This window comes from Hakea prostrata, chromosome 2 (genome assembly GCF_041222555.1).
Source record: "Hakea prostrata isolate BN-2017 chromosome 2, UWA_Hpros_2, whole genome shotgun sequence".
NCBI classification, from domain to species: domain Eukaryota; kingdom Viridiplantae; phylum Streptophyta; class Magnoliopsida; order Proteales; family Proteaceae; genus Hakea; species Hakea prostrata.
This window is the reverse complement of record NC_142601.1, coordinates 32,374,518-32,394,645: the sequence shown is the minus strand read 5'-3', so window position 1 is coordinate 32,394,645 and position 20,128 is coordinate 32,374,518. Positions and strand designations below refer to the sequence as shown.

Below are 20,128 nucleotides of genomic sequence, written 5' to 3'. Positions count from 1 at the left end.
GCAAGTGAGAGCTGTTGGAATTTATTAATTTGATTAATAAATTAAATGCCCAAGGGCAATATTGGAAACTCACTATTAGGGCGGTTACAAAATAGGTTATATATTTTAGTAACCACCGCATTAGTGAGCAAGTAACGGAGTGATTCATTCGCACGAGCGAATCTCTGAGAAACGGCGGCTCCATCTCTCTCTCCCTCTCTCTTAGAATCGCAGGCTTAGATTTTCTTCTTTGCTAGTATTTGATCTTCATTCCATTAATCCACGGCATTTGGGTTGTGGATCTTATTCCCTTTCCCTGTGATTGTGGAATCTCGCCGGTAAACCTTTGGTGGTGGAACGAGGACGTGGATCTAGACTTCCGCTGTGAATACTTCAAGTAAGGGAAAGAGAATTCAGGTAAGGAATTTTTTCCCCATCAATTAATTGAATTGAATTACTTTTGATGTATTACCAACAGTTAACTTACCTGTTTGCAGCGATTGGATCGGAGTGACTTGCAGTCCTGATAACTCTCGAGTTATAGCTCTTCGATTGCCTGGAGTTGGATTTCAAGGTCGGATTCTGCCTAACACTCTTAGTCGCCTTACGGCGCTTCAAACCTTAAGCCTCAGATCCAACGAGTTCTCTGGCCCCTTCTCTCCATATTTCTACAACCTCACAAAGCTATCATTCCTGTATCTTCAGTTCAACCACTTCTCAGGTCCTTTGCCCTCAGATTTCTCAGCTTGGAAAAATCTTACTATCCTTAATCTCTCCCACGACGCCTTCAACGGCATTATACCTTATTCTATTTCGAATTTGACTTAGTTCACTGCTCTAGATCTCGCAAATAACTCGCTTTCTGGTGAAATCCCTGCTCTAAATCTCCCCTGTCTGCAACAATTAGACCTTGCGAACAATAGTCTGACTAGAAATGTCCCAATGTCTCTTCGGAGGTTTCCCAATTCGGCTTTTTTGGGTAACAATATCTCTTTCACAAATACTCCCCTTCTCCCTGTTGGTGCACCTCCTTCTCCTCAATCTTCTCCAAGTAGTTCTAAGCTAAGTGAATCCGCGTTACTTGGTATTATAGTAGGTGGATGCGTTTTGGGGTTTCTGATTTTTGCTTTTGTACTAATTGTTTGCTGCTCGCAAAGGAAAAGGGAGAATAGTTTTGCTGGGAAGGTACAGAAGGGCACAAGTTCACCAGAAAAAATGGCTCCAGGTAGCCATGATGGAAATAACAGATTGGTTTTCTTCGAGGGTTGTAATTATGCATTTGACCTAGAGGATTTGTTGAGGGCTTCTGCTGAGGTGCTTGGGAAAGGAACGTTCGGTACAGCATATAAGGCGACTCTGGAAGATGCAACCACAGTGGTCGTGAAGAGGTTGAAGGAGGTTACTGTAGGGAAGCGGGAGTTTGAGCAGCAGATGGACTTGGTTGGGAGTATTAAGCATGAGAATGTGGTTGACATCAGGGCCTATTACTCTTCCAAGGAAGAGAAACTCATGGTCTATGACTACTACCATCAGGGGAGCGTCTCTGCCATGTTACACGGTATGCTGCTTAGCTAATTATCCTCATGGCTTTCAATTTTTTCTTTCAGTTCCTCAAGTAAATAGATATCTGGCTACATGCACTGGTATTGGACATTGAGTTCTATCTTCACCTTTATTTTCATGGTGTCCTAACTTTAGTTTTCCGGTTATTGAGGTTCAACTTTTATAGGTATTGATAGAAGAAATTCTTTTGTTTGTCGACATTTGTAGCAGATGGCTGAAATGAGGATTGATTTGAACTAGTATATTATCTTTTATAGAGTTATCTTTATCTAAAATGCTTGTGTCGAGGTTTAGCTCCAATCTGTAACGTGAAATCCTAATAATTGTTTAGTTCGTTTTCATTTTTCATGATAAATATATGGTTTTTCCTCTTTATAGAATCCCTAAGTTGGTTATTCGAGCATGTAGTTGACATCAGAATATTCCCCAAGTTTGCTGTTGACATTTAGACAAACTGTGCAGAGAGTCTCTTCAAGGTGAATAATTTGGATATGCCTGATCCATACTTAACATGATGGGTACCCTCCAGCATTTGCTGAAACCCAAGCTGATAGGTGCCTTCTAGGTGTTAGTGGTTGTCATAGACTGTACGGTAATAGAAAATTTGCGTGATTATTATCGATTGTGCTTATAGGTGGATGAATAGGAGATATCTTACATGGATGATTGTCATGTCCAGTCTTCTATACTTTTGATCCAAATGTTTACATGACCAACCTTTGGTTGTTCTCAGTCAAAGTAGGTGAAACTTGAACAGAGGTGAAATGATATACTGTCGATCTTACTCTATTTCTTTCTGCTTCTTCCCTGCTTAAGGTTGTCCTGCACCAGACACTGCTCCATTTGCTATAGAAATGCTGTTGACAGGTGAATCACTCTCCTGACCCTTCCTCTCTACTAGAAAGAAATGAAAACATCTGGGAATTTAGGTTGCTAGTGTCATCTAGGCATACACCTAAAAAAAGAGAAAAGAAGGCCAGTAAAATTGCAGAAGAACTTAAAGCAAGACCTCAAGTAAGATTTGGAACCAAAATCATGGTTTCTACAATGTCCTCAATCCCTTTTAAGCATAGAAGATACTTTAAGGTTTGTCTTCATCAAAGTCGAGAAAGTGTACTAATCTAATGTGTAAAACACTTTTATTGGGTCTGACCAAAGCTCAAGCAATTTATTTTTGTCATAGTCCTACCTTTGGCAGAAGGGCAAGCATTTTCCCCTCCTGCAACTCTTATTAGCAAATATCGAGCATATTTGTTGCAAACTAAGATTTTTTTTTTTTTTGGGCAAAGTTCTTCCATTAAACCTAGCAGATTAGGAACATCCTTAGACTTTCCTTTTGTATAACCGAGCCATATAATTATCAAATGACGTCTCAACTTTGGACAAGATAGTTCTACAATCACATTACTGATATACATGATTTATATGTGAAATCCTTTATGTGCTGCTCAATTTGAATATAACTTATCTCCTTTTTTTGGTTCTTGTAGTGGACTCGTGAAGGGATGGCAACACTGGCTGCTCTGAATGTTCTGGTATTTCACAAGAATAGCAATTGAATACTCTACTCAAGTTTGATGAAACTAAACTGTAATTTTATGAGTTGTGTTAATGTACAAAAGCACATTTTTTGTTTATTACAGGGAAAAATTAAAGGATACCCAATTTGGTCAGATCTGAACCGAGTAGAACCATTTCTTAATGAGAACTCCCCACCACCAGCTGCTTGTCCTAGCATTTTAAATGCAAAGGCCTTAGGTACAAATTACGCTTTGATATTCATAGATTTTTACAGATTTTGTGGTTTACAAATTAGGCTTTGATATTCATAAATTTCCTAGATTTTACAGATTTTGCATAACCAATCTTTCTTTACAATTGGTTTTTGCAGAAGCTGATCAAGAATGCAACCATATTCAGTCATTTGTTGAAACTGCAGTCCCAAGAAACTTTTTTGCTCCTTGTGAGTCAGAGGTGATTCTAACCTTGGTGGTTGAGTTGCTTCCAGAATTATGGAATTATAGTCTTCCTAATATGGAGAACAAAGGCCCCAAGCCTGAACATTTCGTAGAGTTGGACGAAGAAGGCAATGGATATCTTCATATGAATGAGGTAACTGTACTCTACTACATATTAGCAACAAGGAAAGAATGTGAACACTGTGGGCTCTTTATAAAGGATATGTTCTACTCTTGTGAGAAATGCTACAACAAGATTGATGATCGGTATCACTACAACCTTTGTGGTTTTGCTATCACAGTAAAGAATTTCAGCACAAGCACACAACCTTCTTGGATTGCTATGCACTACTACAAAGTAACAAGCAGGTAACTATTTATGGCCAATAGTTAATACAATAATCTTTCTTTCATTACTTCCTTAATTAGCAGCCAATTCTACTGATGTTTTGTGTTCTTGTTAATTTGTCAGATCATCAGCATAGCTGAAGAGGCATCAAGTTTGTTTTGAGTGCTCAGAGTCTTGTAGAGAGGGAAAAGAAAGTGCCCTCACTTGGAGTAAGTTGGAGGAGAAGTGATGATATGGAGTTGATATTATCTATGGTGAAGAAGCTCACTGGAGAGCAAGTATAAAAATGAAAATTGTAAAGTATGGATAAAGTAGAGCTTTCCTGTTAAATAGTGTACTTCATTTGTAAAATTGAATTTGGATTGATGGAATTGGATCTTCATTTGTAAAATTGAATTTGGCTTTTTGGAACCAATTTTTTTTTTAATTAAAAAAATTATCCCGGCGTTTTTCAAACGCCGACATAGGTAACATATGACGGCATTTATTAAAAACACCAGGATAAGTAGCATATGATGGCATTTATTAAAAATGATAGTAATAAAGTTAAACTCTTATGTCTACTACGGCATTTCCAAAACGTTGCAAAAAAAAAAAAAAAACTCTAATAACGGCATTTATAAAAACGCCAGGAAAAAAATGAATGTTATAGTCTACGGCGGCGTTTCTTAAGTGTCGCAATAAATTCCTTTTATCGGCGTTTCTCGGAAACACTGGCAATATTATGCCATTTCGTTTTCACCCGCAGCGTATTCTGAAGTCATGTGTAGCTATTGAAAGATATGGTGGCAGTTAAAGCACCAAAGTCGTGAATCATACGCAAATATTTGAACATTTTAAATACTTGGTTTGAAATACAGTTTAAATTTAACTTGTCTTTTAACCAAGTTAGTAAAGCCGTCGATGGGCATACAAGAGGGAATTCACGAATGCGATGTCTTTTGTTTCAAAAGCACTTTGGAGGAAATGGAAATAATTTGAAACTAGATAAAACGGAATGGTTCCTTTTTAAACGGAACCATTCCGTTTTAACACCTTAATCAGTCTGATGAAACGGAACCATTCCGTTCAAATGGGTCATGAATATGCTAAAACGGAATGGTTCCTTTTTAAACAGAACCATTCCATTTCAACACTGTGATCAGTCTAATGAAACGAAATGGTTCCTTTTTAAACGGAACCATTCCGTTTCAACACTGTGATCAGTCTGATGAAATGGAATGGTTCTTTTTTAAATGGAATAATTCCGTTTCAACACTGTGATCAGTCTAGTGAAACGGAATGGTTCCTTTTGATCAGTCCGTTTCAACACTGTGATCAGTCTAATGAACAGAACCATTCAGTTTCAACACTATGATCAGTCTGATGAACAGAACCATTCAGTTACAACACTGTGATCAGTCTGATGAAACGAAATGGTTCCTTTTAAAACGGAACCATTCCGTTTCAACACTGTGATTAGTCTAGTGAAACGGAATTGTTCCTTTTGATTAGTCCGTTTCAACATTGTGATCAGTCTGATGAACGGAACCATTCCGTTTCAACACTGTGATCAGTCTAGTGAAACGGAATGGTTCCTTTTGATCAGTCCGTTTCAACACTGTGATCGATCGATGAAACAGAACCATTCCTTTTCAACATCGTGATCGGTCTAGTGAAACGGAATGGTTCCTTTTGATCGATCTGTTTCAACACTGTGATCAGTCTGATGAACGAAACCATTCCGTTTCAACACTGTGATCAGTCTAGTGAAACGGAATGGTTCCTTTTGATTAGTCCGTTTCAACACTGTGATCAGTCTGATGAAACGGAATTGTTCCTTTTGATCAGTCCGTTTCAACACTGTGATTAGTCTAGTGAAACGAAATGGTTCCTTTTGATCAGTCCGTTTCAACACTATGATCAGTCTGATGAAAGAAACCATTCTGTTTCAACACTGTGATCAGTCTTATGAAACGGAATGGTTCCTTTTTTAACGGAATCATTCCGTTTCAAGTAGCTTCAGAACGGAATCAATCCGTTTCCTCCCTGTGATCAGTCTGATGAAATGGAATCATTCCATTGGCATAAAACCTAAAATGGGGGGAAATCAACTTCACAATAAACAACACCTTCCCACTATCCTATATAGAAAACCTAAAATGGGGGGAAATAAACTTCACAATACCATAAAGACATGTTCTAGATTGATTGTCGAACATTTACAAGAGAGGAAAGCAAACACTTTGAAATCAACAAATGCATGGCTTCCTTTGCTTAATAATAAATATTCCCTTTGCTTTCAGTTCATCATCGTATAGAATACACAAATTTTAAATTTCGTTGATTGTCTAAATAAAACATCAAGCTTCCGACATCCCCATATGGCAAATCACGTTGTCGTTTGCTATTCAAATAATTCTACAAATCTTTCTTTGTGAAACCTAGGTTTTCATTGCCCCTGTTTGCAAACCCATCAAATTATATGTCAGTCTTGTTCCCATTCCAGTTCTGTCTGCCATGTCAAATTATATATCAATCTTCATCACCACTACCACCTTCACTGCCACTTCCACTTGCCTCAACATCTTCTTCTTCATCCCCTTCCTCGTCCTCATCCTCTTCCTCATCGTCTTCCGCATCTTCAACTTCTAGAGACGGAAGTTTCTAGTTGTGATTGTAATCTTGGACTAGGATATGAAGAAAAATTGGTATCTGGCTTGTGTTTTGCTTGGTCTTGATGTTGAAATCGTGTCTGCCCCAATGTTATTGCTTTCTCCCACCTGGATTGTAACGGAAGAGCTAAGAAGTAAGAAAATCATGATTGCCAATATCCAATTAAACTGAAAAAGCAATCACACATTGGAGCAACAGAGAATATTAACTAAGCTACAAATAAAGGGTTATGTGAGAACATCCTTATATGCTTATAGAATTTCTCATGATAGTTTTGCAACAAATCAGCCATCTATCTATCATATGTGTCTTGACAGTTGAACAAGAAAATGGCAACATTGTTGAGAAGAAGACATGATCATCTCGTAGATCTGGACATCCTTGGCATATAGTACAGAAAAGGATTACATTATGTGAGTGAAATGACTCAATCAGTAAGAAACAATAGAAAAAAAATTTAGCATTCACATCTACTTAAATTTTCAACTCTCGCACAACTGCTCTTGCACAGGATACAGACACTGAGCTCAGAATCACCACTACTACTAAAGCTACTTCCAGTTTTCAACAATCCCTTGCAGACCTAGTAAAAAATGACCCATCCCACAATTAACTGAGCCCAATAAGGTTTCTTTTGGGTTGCATTTGCTTTGGACGAATATAGTTTTGCTTAAGATCAAATTAGGCTATGCACGACGGGGCCTCTCCGGGAAAACCTCAAGCATTTTAGTTCTCGCTCTTGTCCTTGACCTGCCATGCAGCCTCAGTCAATCAGTTAAAGTTAATATTAGGTGATCTATAATGAATAGTAGACCGTCATCCTGCACATAAACACAAAAATACTCCAATGAACCCATAATTAGAGCATTTCAAATTTGGCAAAACATAGAATTAGGAACTCAAATGTTTTGTTGGTATGGCATACATAATGTAAAACTATGACCAAGGATGACTTAGCCAGTTAGCCCCATTTAACCCACAAAGAAAATTCAGAATTAAGACAAAATTAGAAGCCTAAGGTGTATTACCAGGTCAGATTGTAGAAGTTCAATAAGGCAGCGTCAGTTTGTAATCAACAGTCGGCCCAGCTGCTCTGTTTTTCCAAGGGAACTACCACACTAGAATTAGAAAGCTGGTTTAGGGTTCACTTGCTCTTGATTCTATCAGAAAACTCATTCCGAACATTGAAGTTGTTTCAGTCTCGACATTGGAATCATGGGCTGGTGGTCATGTTGTCAATACCTTTCATGAAATGGGCTGCTGGTCATGTTGTCAATACCTTTCATGAAATGGGCTGCTGGTCATGTTGTCAATACCTATTGTTTTCTTATTCCTTAAAATTCTTTTCTACTGGATGGGTTCTCTTAATTTGTTGTTTGTTTTTATTAATGGGACCTTCACTTTTGTTTTGTTCATTGCAGTTCTCTTTGTGAAATTAATGTATTTAGAAGTACATTTTTCATGGCTTATAAAAATGGTAGAATGCATGGTAGTCATGTACTACCTACCAGTACCATACCAAGTAAAATTTAGCATAGACGTCACTGATCTTGGGATTTGCAATGGAATGATGAAACAGGATTTGCTTGGCTTAAGGCTACCAACAGAGGGGCCAAAATCCCACCTAATGTACCAAATTTCAGGAAATGGACCATTTCGGTGGCCAAAACTCATAAACTTCAATTATTGCCTAGTTAAGCATGTTTACAAATTTTGTGATCATTTTCTTTTTAGTTAATATCAGTCCCTAGGTTGCTAGTTTATAACATAAAACACAGGCTTTAGTTGGATACCACTTTTTCTGGCAGTTCAATTTGTATTGCAAGAAATAAAATGGTGCCACTTTCTCTCACATTTGGATGGAGCAAGAATCTCGAAGATGGACTTCCAACCCATTATTGTCTTGATTTTGCAAACATCTTCTTTGACGTCAGCTCTAGCTTGATGATGCAGTTTCAACACCAAAATAGGGTTCACAGAGTTGCTACCCAGCACCAAGAGACTACTGCCTAGCAGTTGTGGTAGTATTAGAAGTATTTTCTGCACAAAGCCCTTCTAATTCTCAGTTTAGGATATAGCTTGTAATTTCATCCAACTTAAGTCAAGTTCAAAAATCTTTACAGTTTGTTTATTTAGTCAATTTTAGTTTGTATGGTCTCCATGAAGTAGAGGTCCTAGTCGAGTTTAAGAGTCCAAGTTCTACCTAAGATAAGAGTCCTAGTCCAGCAAGGTTTCAAGTCCTATTCCAAGGAGGGAGCACATTGTAAGGCTGGTTAGCAATCTACAAATACACCCCCAAAAAAAACCAGTTGATGGGATTAAGTTTGCTAGTTGTTTGTCAACTTGCAGCTTCTCTGTGAGATTTGTCTGATCAAAGTCTATGATAAGACTGGTACCATAATTGATAATATCCAAGATGCTGAGATCCTTGGTGAGTAATCCACGGTGTTTTTTCAAGGTTTTTGGTGGTTCAAGTCCAAATCCTACTGTGGTTGTGGATTCAGCCTACACTTTTCATCAAATCCATTTCCACACAAGAAGACAAGGCTCTACAGCAGGTATGCTTGAAAGCGAGCCCATCCCCACCATTGCCCTTTTTTCATTTCTTGAACCCTAACACACACACACACACACCCCCCCCACCAGACCACTTCCTCTCCACACACACACAAAAGAACAGAACTGGATCTCCCTAATCAGCCGCCAGCATCTGACCTTACTTCATTCACAGCCTCATCCATCACAAACTTGACCTCTGATCCTATCTTCACCACTTTCTGATCCTCCTAACCCTAGAAACCAGCAACTTGTTGAATATTATGAAACCTTATTAACGAGGAAATCTAATATCTCCTAATCTAACCATCCAAACCCAACCAAACTTGAAGGACACCTCCAATACCATCATATCCATTCTCAGAATAAAGTTTAGTCCAATTCTCACACCTAAGAACCTAGTTCCCAACCTCAAGGTTTCCCTCCGTGTGACACATCTAAAACCCTAAACCCAAATTTGTACAAATTCAAACTTCACTCCCCAAACCATTAACCTTATCCATCACAAACCTTGACATACTATTTGTTTGATGGAATAGAATTGGGTGAGAAAAAGGGTTGGAAGAAAGGAAACTTTTCCACTAAACACCAAAATCTAGGTTTGTTTATTTAGCTGGGGTGGAATAATAGAGAGACAAACCTCCATAATTTAGGGGAAACGTCAACTTACATGGCAAAGCAACTTTTCTCATCCCACTCTTCTTCAAAGTCCCATCACTTTAGATATGACTTCGTGGAAACAAGAGGGAAAATATTATTTTATTTAACATGGAACTTGCATTTTCAACTTTTCCATAAAATCCTTTCTTTTCCTATTCTGCCACCCCACCCCACTACTAGTGGGTCCTACTCTTTTATCTTTCCCGCCCCTTTTCCTCTTGCTAACAAATGGTCTGTAAACATTTCAACTAGAGCCAAAGCCCCATTTGAGATCACTCTATAAAAGCACCCCACCCATCATAACCAAACTACCCCAAATCCAACACCTTTAGCAAATGGAGCTGTTTTTGTTACAAGATCCAGGTATATTTGAACTCCATTCAATTGAGGCTGCATCATTTAATATACACCCCTATAAATATCCTGATATCTAGTTGTATCTCTCTCACAGTCTTCTGGCCCCACCTTCCTACGGCTTGAGGCTTATGTGGCTCTCCCATGCCCCAAATAGATCCCCTCCCATCCCATCCCACCCCACCCCTCCACCCGGTCCCCTTCTCCTCCAAGTTGTTGGTAATGAAACTTTTATTCACCAAAAACCATAAAAATAAATAAATAATGGAAACATTTCAGGATATCTTTCTTGAAGTTTAAATGCACATAGTTTTTTCAATTTTATCATGGGACCTTAGATGAGTAAGAGATGGATGAATCTTCAGTGATTTATAAAAGAATGTGCATCTCAACTTTTTTACCAAAATTTCATTGTTCATTAATTTTGAAGAAATACAATAGTCTTTGTATTTGGGATCATTACATGCCCATCACAAGTGAAATATTTAACTGACTTTTCAACATTCAGTCAACATTTCAAACCATGATATTGATTAAATTCTAAGTTCAGAATAGGTGGGGACTCTCATGGCTCATGGCCTCATAGTTATAATAATGTTATTAACAGGATTTAAGTAAACATGCTTCGACATAGACCATGAAAGCGTTTCTGAAAAATATATCACAAAAAAAAGTATACATAACAGGAAAAAAATATTGAAAATCCGTATTAGCAACTCACCAACTGTATCAAAACTTTGTGAATTAGGAACAACACCATGCGAAGGCCGAATCCCTTAAATTCCACATTATGCTGCAGGGGCTCTTACACTTCCTCCAGTGTCAGTGCCTGGAAGGAAAACGTCAACAGTCAAAAGAAGGGTTTGTATGAGAACCTCCATCAGGGGAAAAGAAAAAACAATATGATAATATCTCAAGGGAGTGAATGTTTCGGACCTAAGGAGAAATCTACAAGCTTCCCTGCCACTGCTGCAGAAGACCCACTTGAAGATCCTCCAAGAATCTGATCTGGGAAAGAAGGATTAGCAGGTGTTCCGTAGTGTATGTTTTCCCCATTGAGACTGCAATCAAAAACTCAAGAACTTAAAAAAAAGGCAACAAAATATTAAACATAAAACATGAATAGCTCTTCATCCCAGAAATTGTTCAAATAAAAAAAAATAAATGGAACATACTTGTAGGCCAATTTATCTAAAACGGTTTTACCAACAGATGTGGCACCAGCATTCAAGAGAGCTGTAACAATGGGAGCAGTTGATACGGAAGTGGGTCTTGGCCCAATCCGGATGACCAAATCCAGTCACATACCCTTCAACATTAAATCTGTTCACACAAACCCGAATTTCAAGACCAGGTTCAGAAATTGCAAATAAACAGACAAAGTTTAAAAAAAAAAAATGAAAGAAGTCAAAAGAAGTAAACGAAGGGAGAAAATAGTTGACATGTCTTTGATGGCGAAAGTAAGGCCTTAGAGTTCAATAGAATCAGTTGGAGGAGTTAGTACTAATTTCTCCATGAAAGCTCCAAACGCTGGAATGAGTACCCAAACTAGGGCTTCTTCTTGTTCAAGTTGCTGCTTCAGGCTACTTCTTCTTCTTCTCCGTCAGAGCCTCCATCGAAAGCTCAACACGAAGTGATCTGCGAGTAAAACTGCTGTTTCAAGCTACTTCTTCTTTTTATCCGTATATATTGATTCAAATTTTGATCGAAACCAGGTGTAACACGAAAAACGCTGGAACGAGTTGGATTCGTGTTCAAGCTGCTGCTTCTTCTTCTTCTCCAAGATGCAAGCTTCGATCGATATCAGATGTAGCAAAGAAAAACGCTTCAAGAGAAAGAAGATTTTTGTTCAACCTGCTGCTTCTTTTTCTTCTTCTCCAAGATGCGTAGCTTCTATTGAGGTTTGGTTGCTTACAGTTTGGGTTTTGTGTTTTTCAAAAGATTTTTAAAATCGTATATTTTGAATTCAAAATTTGAAATCGTATATATTGTTTTGGATTGTGTATAAAACGTATCCCTCTCAATTGAGTCGAACCGCCCAACTTGAACCGATGGGTTGTGCTGGACCGAACCATCAAACAGAACCGATGTTTAAACAAGGATTTGAGTATTTTAGATTATTTTATTGTTAAAGTCAAGCCAGCCGTTCGATTAGATCGGACGGCCGGCTTGACGGTCCTGCGCATTAATTACGCCCCCCATATTCAATCCTGGTTCCGCCCTGGTTGCCTTTTTTTCGTTTCGCCCTTGTTGGAGATTAGCATGTCTCCGGCGATTGAAATCAATACACAACGGAGCCTGAAATCAATACTTTGTTGGCAAACTGCGCTGGCCCTAACGATGGATCAGATAGGAAGGTAAGAGAGGATCAAACCTGTTAGGTTTGAACCCAAGCAGATCCAATATATTGAACAGAACAAGCTTGGCTATCGTTTTCTTCCATTAATGCCTACCGGGAGAGAATCATAACTCATAATCTAGAACAAGGAATGTTGATAAAAATCAAAAAAACCCAGAACAGACGAAGAAAACAAAATTAAAAAAGGAAATGGATAGTGTTTCAGTTGATTGAACTAATCCATTACAGTAGCCATCAATTTCGTTGGGTTAAGGGTTGGATTAAGGACTGAGATAAGAGAAAGAGGGGTTGGTTTATGCGGTCATGGGTTAACAACTACTGCTGTGTTGGCGTAAGGTCGGCCATGGACGTTGGGTTACCGTTGAGAAAGCAAGCTCAGCTACTCATCGATTTTTATTTGCAGAAGCGGGAGCTGCCTCTGCTGTTTTTCGGGTCCGTTGCCAAATGATTTCAGTCACCAGAGACATGTTACCGCAGCAAGGGCGAAATGAGCAAAGGCCACGGAGTTGGATAGCCTGAAGGTTTTATTTCGTAAATTTACAAACTTCTAAAACCTTGAATGTAAAAATAAAATATCATATTTACAATTGAATCCCTATCCTTTAATTCTATACCGTTGGATTGACATTAATACACGTGTCAATATCTTGATAATCGGCAGCAGGCAGCTCCCGCTGCCGCAAATAAAAATCCCAGCAAAAAGCTCTTAAAAAATGATATTTCTTAAGATGTAGGGACTATGCGACTTGCATAGTACCGATACGATACGATACGATACCTATCGATACAACCGACACGTATCAGTTGAGCTTTAAAAAGGGGGAAAGAGGCGAGCTTTGGGTTGCGGAGGGTGAACGATGGCCCAAGTATTGGATTAGCGGTTTTGGTTTTTTCTTTTCTTCCTTACGATCTGTAGTTTTTTTTTGTGTTTTCCCCCCCTTTTTTGGGTAACCATTACGATTGCCTGTAGCTGCAACTGAAGAAGGTGATCCTAAAGCTTGAATCTGAGAACGGGTTAGCAATTTTTTATTTTCTCTTCTTCCTTGCGAGTGCCTTATTCATTTTCTTTTTATCTGTTTCGTCTCTTACGATTGCCTTACTCATTTTTCTGAGAACGGGTACGATTGTCTCTAATTTTTGCTCTTATACCTCCTCATTGATTTGCATGCAAAATGCAGTTCCATTGGGACGGCTAAAAAATGTTCGATTTGCCTGAGAAAAATGTTTTTTTTTCCTTTCTTTGAGTGCAATGATCAATGGGTTTGGAATACATGGTCTATATTCTAAAGCAGTTACTCTTTTCTCTGGGATGTTATTATGTACTCAATTCCTTAACTATGGTTTCAATACTATCAGCTTGCAGTCGTTCTGTTGGAATATTTTCTTTGAGCATGAGTGAATGAGAATGAAAATCATTCATATGGAGAGTTTGTGGAAATAAATGAATTTGTGGAAATAAATGTATGGAATACTTATTGACTTTTGGGTGTTTCATCTCCAAGGTGAGTTCATGATGGAGGTTATGAGACCTTTTATTTCCTAACAACAAACTTCTCATTTCCCTAGAATAATTATGGAGGGTTTTGGGGACTCTTGATTTCCTTAGAAACTTCTGTTTCAGCTTGGTTATTAATGTCTAAAGTTTTTCATTTCCATAACTTAATTCATTAAGTTTGGGAATAAGTGACTATGGCTTTTCATCTATCAAGCTAGTTAAAGAGACATTGATCTCATCTATAAATGGGGATCCCTCCTTGATGAAGATGGATGTTGTTTTGGGATATTTTATTTATTGTATTTGAAGAATTTTGATAAAGAGTTTTGAAAGTTTTCATAGTGTTTTGTGGTTCTTGTTAATGGTTGATTGAAGAAGGTTGATTGAAGCTCTTTTTCGACAAGAAGAAAGTTTTGGGTTAATTCCTTCTTTCTATTTTAGAGTCTTGCTAAAGTTCTTTGAGTCTTGTTATTTTGTGGTGTTTTGGTGATAGAAAGAAGGCACTTAACAAGTTTGTCGTAGCGGTCTACTTTGTGCTAAGTATTCCGTTGTTTGTCGTTGTATCCTGGGAGACAGACGTCCGTTGAATCCTTAAGCACACTGTAGAGGGGACGAATCTGTTTTAAGGAAAACGTTTGACGCGCCTGGATGGTTTTCCTTTACTCTTCTTTTCCGGTTCAAGTTCTATCTTTCCGGATCTTCTCTTAATTCTTTATTCCCCTTATTATATTATCAATTTTGGCTAACATATTCTAGTAAGGTTGAAGAAGGATAGCGTTTTTTGCAATCAATGAGTAGGGACTTTGTTATTGCATTTTAATCATTTCCATCTAATTCTGCACTTATCAATATGTATCTACGATACGATATGATACAAAGGCATTAAGTAGCATTGATAATTGCACTAAAAAAAACATTTGTTCTCGACCGGTAATGTATCCGCTACGTGATACTTAGATTCCTATGTCTTAGTTAGGTTCCCTACTATTCCTAAACAATTAGTTTACTTCTGATGTTTGATCACCCTATAATGTTCTCCTTGTTCTGTGCAAAATAATCCATACAAACATGAATAAAATAAATCATAGATAATTTCCTTTATAGTAGGTGAATGGATTAGAATATTTGAAGGAATCAAAACCATCATTGATTGGATTTGTGGTGTGAATACCTTGGATCCATCTCGCCAATATCTTCTTATTGTAGGATTTCAACCAATATCGTGACACACAACAAAATGAGGATTCATAGTCTTCATTCTTCTTCAAGTTTTTGGCATCTTACTGTTTTTGCGAATGACCTACCTTCAATTAGCCAGAAGTCACTTTCTGGTTTTCATGGTGTGAAGAAGCAGGGATTTGTTACAGTTGTGCCATCGAAATTATCAAGTACGTCTACTTCTTCTTACACTTCGTGGTCAGTGTGCATCTGAAGCAGTTGTGACATTCAAAAGATCATATTCTGTAGGTTCTGGACTCTCCATCCGATGTTCTGTTCATTTCCGACCTTGTATCGATATACACAAGGTGAGTCATCTAGCTATGATCAAAAACATATATTCCTGTGAGTATTCAGTACTCCTTTCTGTGCCTTCATTAGTTATTCTGTTTTAACTCATTGTGGATCATTCTGTCTGTTCAAGTTAATAGCCTTGTATGGAGCTGTATCAATCTGATACTGTTGCTTCTTTGTTGTTTACTGACATTTGTATTGAAGAGACTAGGTTTTTTGATATTTGGACCAGTCTGTAGATGACGTAGTTTTAAGATACTGATCTTGATCAATCTGGTTTTACTTTTACCTCTATGACTGTTAAGCCAGTCCTCGCAATTATGGGGCAGTATTAAAATGCAAGTTCTTTCAGTTTTGAGCATTAACATTCTGTTGCAAATGTTAATTAGCAACATAGTGTCTTAAAGTCAATGCCTTATTAATCTGGTTTGAAACCTCAGGGCAAGGTGAAACAGATTGTTGGATCGACACTCCAGGATTCAAAAGATGGGGGCTCAACTCTCATAACCAATTTTGAATCAGATAGATCAGCTGCAGAGTTTGCAAATATTTATAAAGAGGATGGACTGAAAGGAGGTCATGTAATAATGCTTGGTGCAGATTCTTTATGTAGGTCTGCAGCCATAAAGGCCTTAAATTCCTACCCTGGTAGGTTAATTGTTGCTTAGCTTTTCTGACTTTATGACGGATCCATTGGTATGAAGTACTGTATATTTATGTATTAATCCATAATGAATAAAACTACCTCGTAATATCTGCCTGTAAGTTTAATTATGTATGGAGCACACGTGTTGATAATTTGTAGGGCCTATTTTCTGAATCTGTCTAATGTAATGCATTGTGATTTCCTTTAACTTTTTCAGTTAACTATTTACAAGCGTTAGAAATAATCAATTCAAGATAGATTGGTTGAAGTTACTGTCTTTGGCCTATGAATTAGCACGACAATGACTGCTTCTCTGCTTGTGTTTTATTTGTGTACAAAACTTAATCTATACCAACTTTGCTAAATTTCTGGCCTCATTTTTCTTAAGTTACTTGACTTACATGTAGGAGAAGTAGAATTAATATTTTCATGTTAACATTCATATGAACCTCGGGTTTTCACTTCTGTTATTGACATATAATTGTGTTGTCTCCCTGATGCTTAAATTACCCTAAAAAGTGGATGATTTTTCTATACTGAATGTGCTTTTGGGGATGATCACTTCTAGGTGGTTTGCAAGTTGGCGGTGGCATCTCATCAGAAAATGCTTGCAGTTATCTAGAGGAGGGGGCTAGCCATGTCATTGTTACATCGGTATGTATAATATGTCTTGGCAATGCTGTCGTCAGTTCTGTAGAATGATTTAAACCCCCCCCCCCCCCCCCAAAAAAAAAATAAAAATAAAAATAAAATAAAAAAAGGAGGGAGAGAGAGAGAGACCCCATTACCCACATCAAGATGTATTAGAGGTCTGAATATGAACCTCAATTTAAGATTTATAAAGATAACAATGTGATCTTTATCAATTTTGAATGACGAATTACTTTAAACACTTTTTATGAGTAAAGTTGCTACTCCATTTTCGGGACTCAAAAAACAGTATCCCTTCAATTTACATGGAGCATAATTTTTTGTTCCCTTTCACTCTCTTTCTCTCTCTCAAAAGTCAAAAAGTGGGTGTAGGTTGGGAAATTCAAGGCCATAGACAGCCAGACTCCCATCAAAATTCAGAGAAGATTTACAACGAGTTTGGCCATAGGGAGTGATGTAGACTTAGACAGGACAAGATTAATGAAGCTCTTCTTGGTTCCATTTAAGTTGGTTCTCTTAAAAGATCTTAACTGGCCCTCATTCATTTGAGGCTACATCACTTGACCACTAGTTTAAAGCTATAAGTAGAATTGGCTTAAATTGAACCAGCATTGGACAATTGTCAACCGAAATATAGAAGGACGAAAAAATAAAAATAAAAATAACTAATTAAAGATTTAAAGAAAATACTATTATAGTACTTCATGGACTTCTTTTAAATATAGGTCTTCAATTTGCGTCAGCTCTCCTTGGTTTGGAGATGAACATATGAAAGACATGTACTGGTCTTTAAGTTAGGCTCAAGCTTCTGTCTAGCTGTGGGAGACCTTACATCTGACAAGGAAAGCATAGTACTCACTGCCATGGTGGGAGATCTCGTAAGATATCTCGTTTTTTCAGCTTGGCGAGACGAGATGGAGGGCGAGAGCAGCAAGTTGGGATATCTCGCTCGAGATCTCGCCATATCTCGCTATATCTCGCCATATCTCGCCCAGAATCTCGCTGGAACTCTCAAATTTCACATTTTTTTGTGGATTTTGGCTGAATTTTCACTTGCAACTACTCTTAGCACATCTACAACAAGGAAGATCATTCATTCTTTACTTGTCTTATGAATTTATGATTTAATGACTTATATAGAACTTCTAATGGTTGTATAATTATTTTATTCTTGAAAATTGAGATTTTGATACTCATATGGATGGAATTTTGATCGCATTTAAGTTAGTTGATGCATTTGAAACACTTGCTTTTCATTTATATGCCTTAAAGGTTCTATATTACATGTTGTATAACATTGCATTCCCTAATCCTACTACATTTCGGTTTTACACTATAGGTAGACTTATAAATCATACATAGGGTTGTTTCTAACAAATCCAAGGCTACCAACAAGTTCAAAAGGCCTTAAATAAGCTAAATACCAAGTTTCAACCCAATTGGGACCCTAAAACCCACCGAGATGGGCCACCGAGTTGACGCCAAAAAGTTGTATATCTCGACCGAGATCTCACCGAGATGGTCGAGATCTCTCTTTTTCAAGGTGGCGAGATCTCTCTCGAGAGCGAGATCTTCTACCATGCTCACTGCCATGTTGAGTTGTCTTGTGCATTTCATGTAGGACCTCCTGGATCACATCTTCAGCTGGTGGTTTGAGTTGGAGCAACCACAGCACTTGTTCTGAATCACTATGATGTAAACCAAGGAGGGGTGATCCCTAAGATTTCAGAATTTCCTTATTTTGGGTAATTCTATGGTTTTTGTTTTGGCATGGGTAATTTTGGTTAGCTATGGGAACTTCCAAAGGGGTAAAATTTTGATCTAAAGGATCCAGGGATATGTGGATTGTGGGAAGGATTCAAATCCCCATTAGATGAGAAGGAAATAGTTGATGAGTTGATTAAGACTTTAGGGAGGGAATGGGAACTTCGCCAAGACTCTCTCTTTTCTTTCTTTTGATTCTTCTCTGTTTTTTTTTTTTTCTCTTTTTTCTTCTTCTTCTTTTTCTTTTTTCTTTTTTGTCCACCAGGAACAGAGCACCGAGAGAGAGGGAAGGGGTTTAGGAGGGCATCATGGGGGGGAGGTGGGGATTTGATTCTAGGAGAATTACAGGGGGGAAGGGGAAGACGTTACAGACCTACAACAGGGGAGAAAAGGGGTTCAGAGGGGCTGCGAAGGCCTGGGAATGGTATTCCTGGGTTGCGCAGAACATGGGAAGGAGAAGGGAGATTTGCAATGGGGCTGGAGAGCTGAACTTACCTGGAAAACTCTTGATCTGAATTCTGCAGTTTGAAGTGGTGATCCCCCGCTGAAGTCGATGCTTGAATACTTGATTTGATAACTGAACTTTGCAAAATCAAAATGCTCTAAAACAGACAACTGCAGGGTCCCCCTCAAAGGAACCCTGCCAAACCTCCTTGGCTGTAAACTCTCGGATTTCTTCATTCATTCAAAACTGAAAAATTCTGTCGGAGACTTGAGAATTTTTAGCCTTTTACAACTTTGAAACACAACCTTAACTGAGGTTCCTTATCCAGCTAGGACCTTATCCAACTAACCCTATCTAGATAAGAACTTGTCTAACTAATTAAACGACTTTAGTTGGGACACTTAAAGCAGATTAGAATCTTGATATGAAACAAACAACCAAATTGTAATCTGGAACAAGCAACCAAAATAAAGAAGATAACTCAGAAAAGACAAATTCATCCCCAAAGGGGTGTGCATGGACCAGGGAAGATTAAGCCCCCATTGCGGCTTCTAGCGAGTCTCCTCCTCGTGTTCACATCACACTATCATCTAAGTGATGCCGATGTATAAGTGTAGATCAGCTCCATTAAAAACATTACTTATGCCTATGGTAGTTGGCAATTCTGTGACCAAGCATGATGTGAACACAGGGATCCCTTGGCCAAAACCTCAAGTGGGGCCCCCAGGATGGTTCCAAGAAGCCACCCTAAGCTGGCCAATCCCCATTTGGGGGGGGTATTTTGGGCATTTTCCCCCTTTATTTCTGAATTATTTTTAAAATTTTCCAGAATTTTCGTAGAGTCCAGTTTGTTAATTTGAGTTAGGTTTGTTTTGTTTGGAGCATTTTATTTTGAGTTAAAATTGTTTTGATTTTGTCTTGATGAGTGGGAATTCGTTAGTTGAGATAAGATAAGATTCCTTATCTTATCTGTTAGGAGTGCTTTATCATTAAGAGTCCAGTCCAAGATGTAAATGGATCCTTATCTGTTAAGGAGTTCCAAGTTGAGTCAGAGTCTTTTATTTTCAAGCTATAAATAGCTTGCTCGTGCATTGTAATTTTTAGATTGAAATTGATTAATGAATTAAGTGTTTTGCCAAGAGGTGGTAGAGTTCCTTTGAAGGGGACCCTGCAGTTGTCTAG

General features: G+C 38.1%; 2 protein-coding genes across 6 annotated transcripts in view; both read left to right on the top strand.

The window, feature by feature from the left end:
* Positions 1-489: 489 nt before the first annotated feature.
* LOC149024230 (uncharacterized) lies at positions 490-4,283 on the top strand. Of its 3 annotated transcripts, none has more exons than XM_089144539.1 (5): positions 490-1,537; positions 3,033-3,077; positions 3,186-3,300; positions 3,434-3,869; positions 3,973-4,283. In XM_089144539.1, the coding sequence occupies exons 1-5, from the start codon at positions 1,436-1,438 to the stop codon at positions 3,983-3,985; spliced, it is 711 nt and encodes a 236-aa protein (XP_089000665.1). In that variant the 5' UTR covers positions 490-1,435; the 3' UTR covers positions 3,986-4,283. The 3 variants fall into 3 exon arrangements, with proteins under 3 accessions (XP_089000665.1, XP_089000667.1, XP_089000666.1); XM_089144541.1 differs by lacking the exon at positions 490-1,537 and adding an exon at positions 1,609-2,409; XM_089144540.1 differs by lacking the exon at positions 490-1,537 and adding an exon at positions 1,609-2,409 and having other exon boundaries at positions 3,033-3,300.
* A 9,006-nt stretch (positions 4,284-13,289) lies between these two features.
* Positions 13,290-20,128, top strand: part of APG10 (Aldolase-type TIM barrel family protein) — a 75,587-nt gene continuing 68,748 nt past the window's right edge. The window contains exons 1-5 of one of the 3 annotated variants that reach the window (XM_089144537.1): positions 13,290-13,551; positions 15,135-15,316; positions 15,396-15,454; positions 15,881-16,088; positions 16,655-16,740. In XM_089144537.1, the coding sequence (XP_089000663.1) occupies positions 15,166-15,316; positions 15,396-15,454; positions 15,881-16,088; positions 16,655-16,740 (504 nt within the window). In that variant the 5' untranslated portion in view covers positions 13,290-13,551; positions 15,135-15,165. The other 2 variants (XM_089144535.1, XM_089144536.1) reach the window with 2 other exon arrangements.

Bases quoted from the DNA above. Each gene is read 5' to 3' on its own strand.
- LOC149024230 (XM_089144539.1), top strand. From the start codon at position 1,436: ATGAGAATGTGGTTGACATCAGGGCCTATTACTCTTCCAAGGAAGAGA. The intron at 1,538-3,032 runs GTATGCTGCTTA...TGGTTCTTGTAG, and splicing joins CGTCTCTGCCATGTTACACG to TGGACTCGTGAAGGGATGGC. The intron at 3,301-3,433 runs GTACAAATTACG...TGGTTTTTGCAG, and splicing joins TTTAAATGCAAAGGCCTTAG to AAGCTGATCAAGAATGCAAC.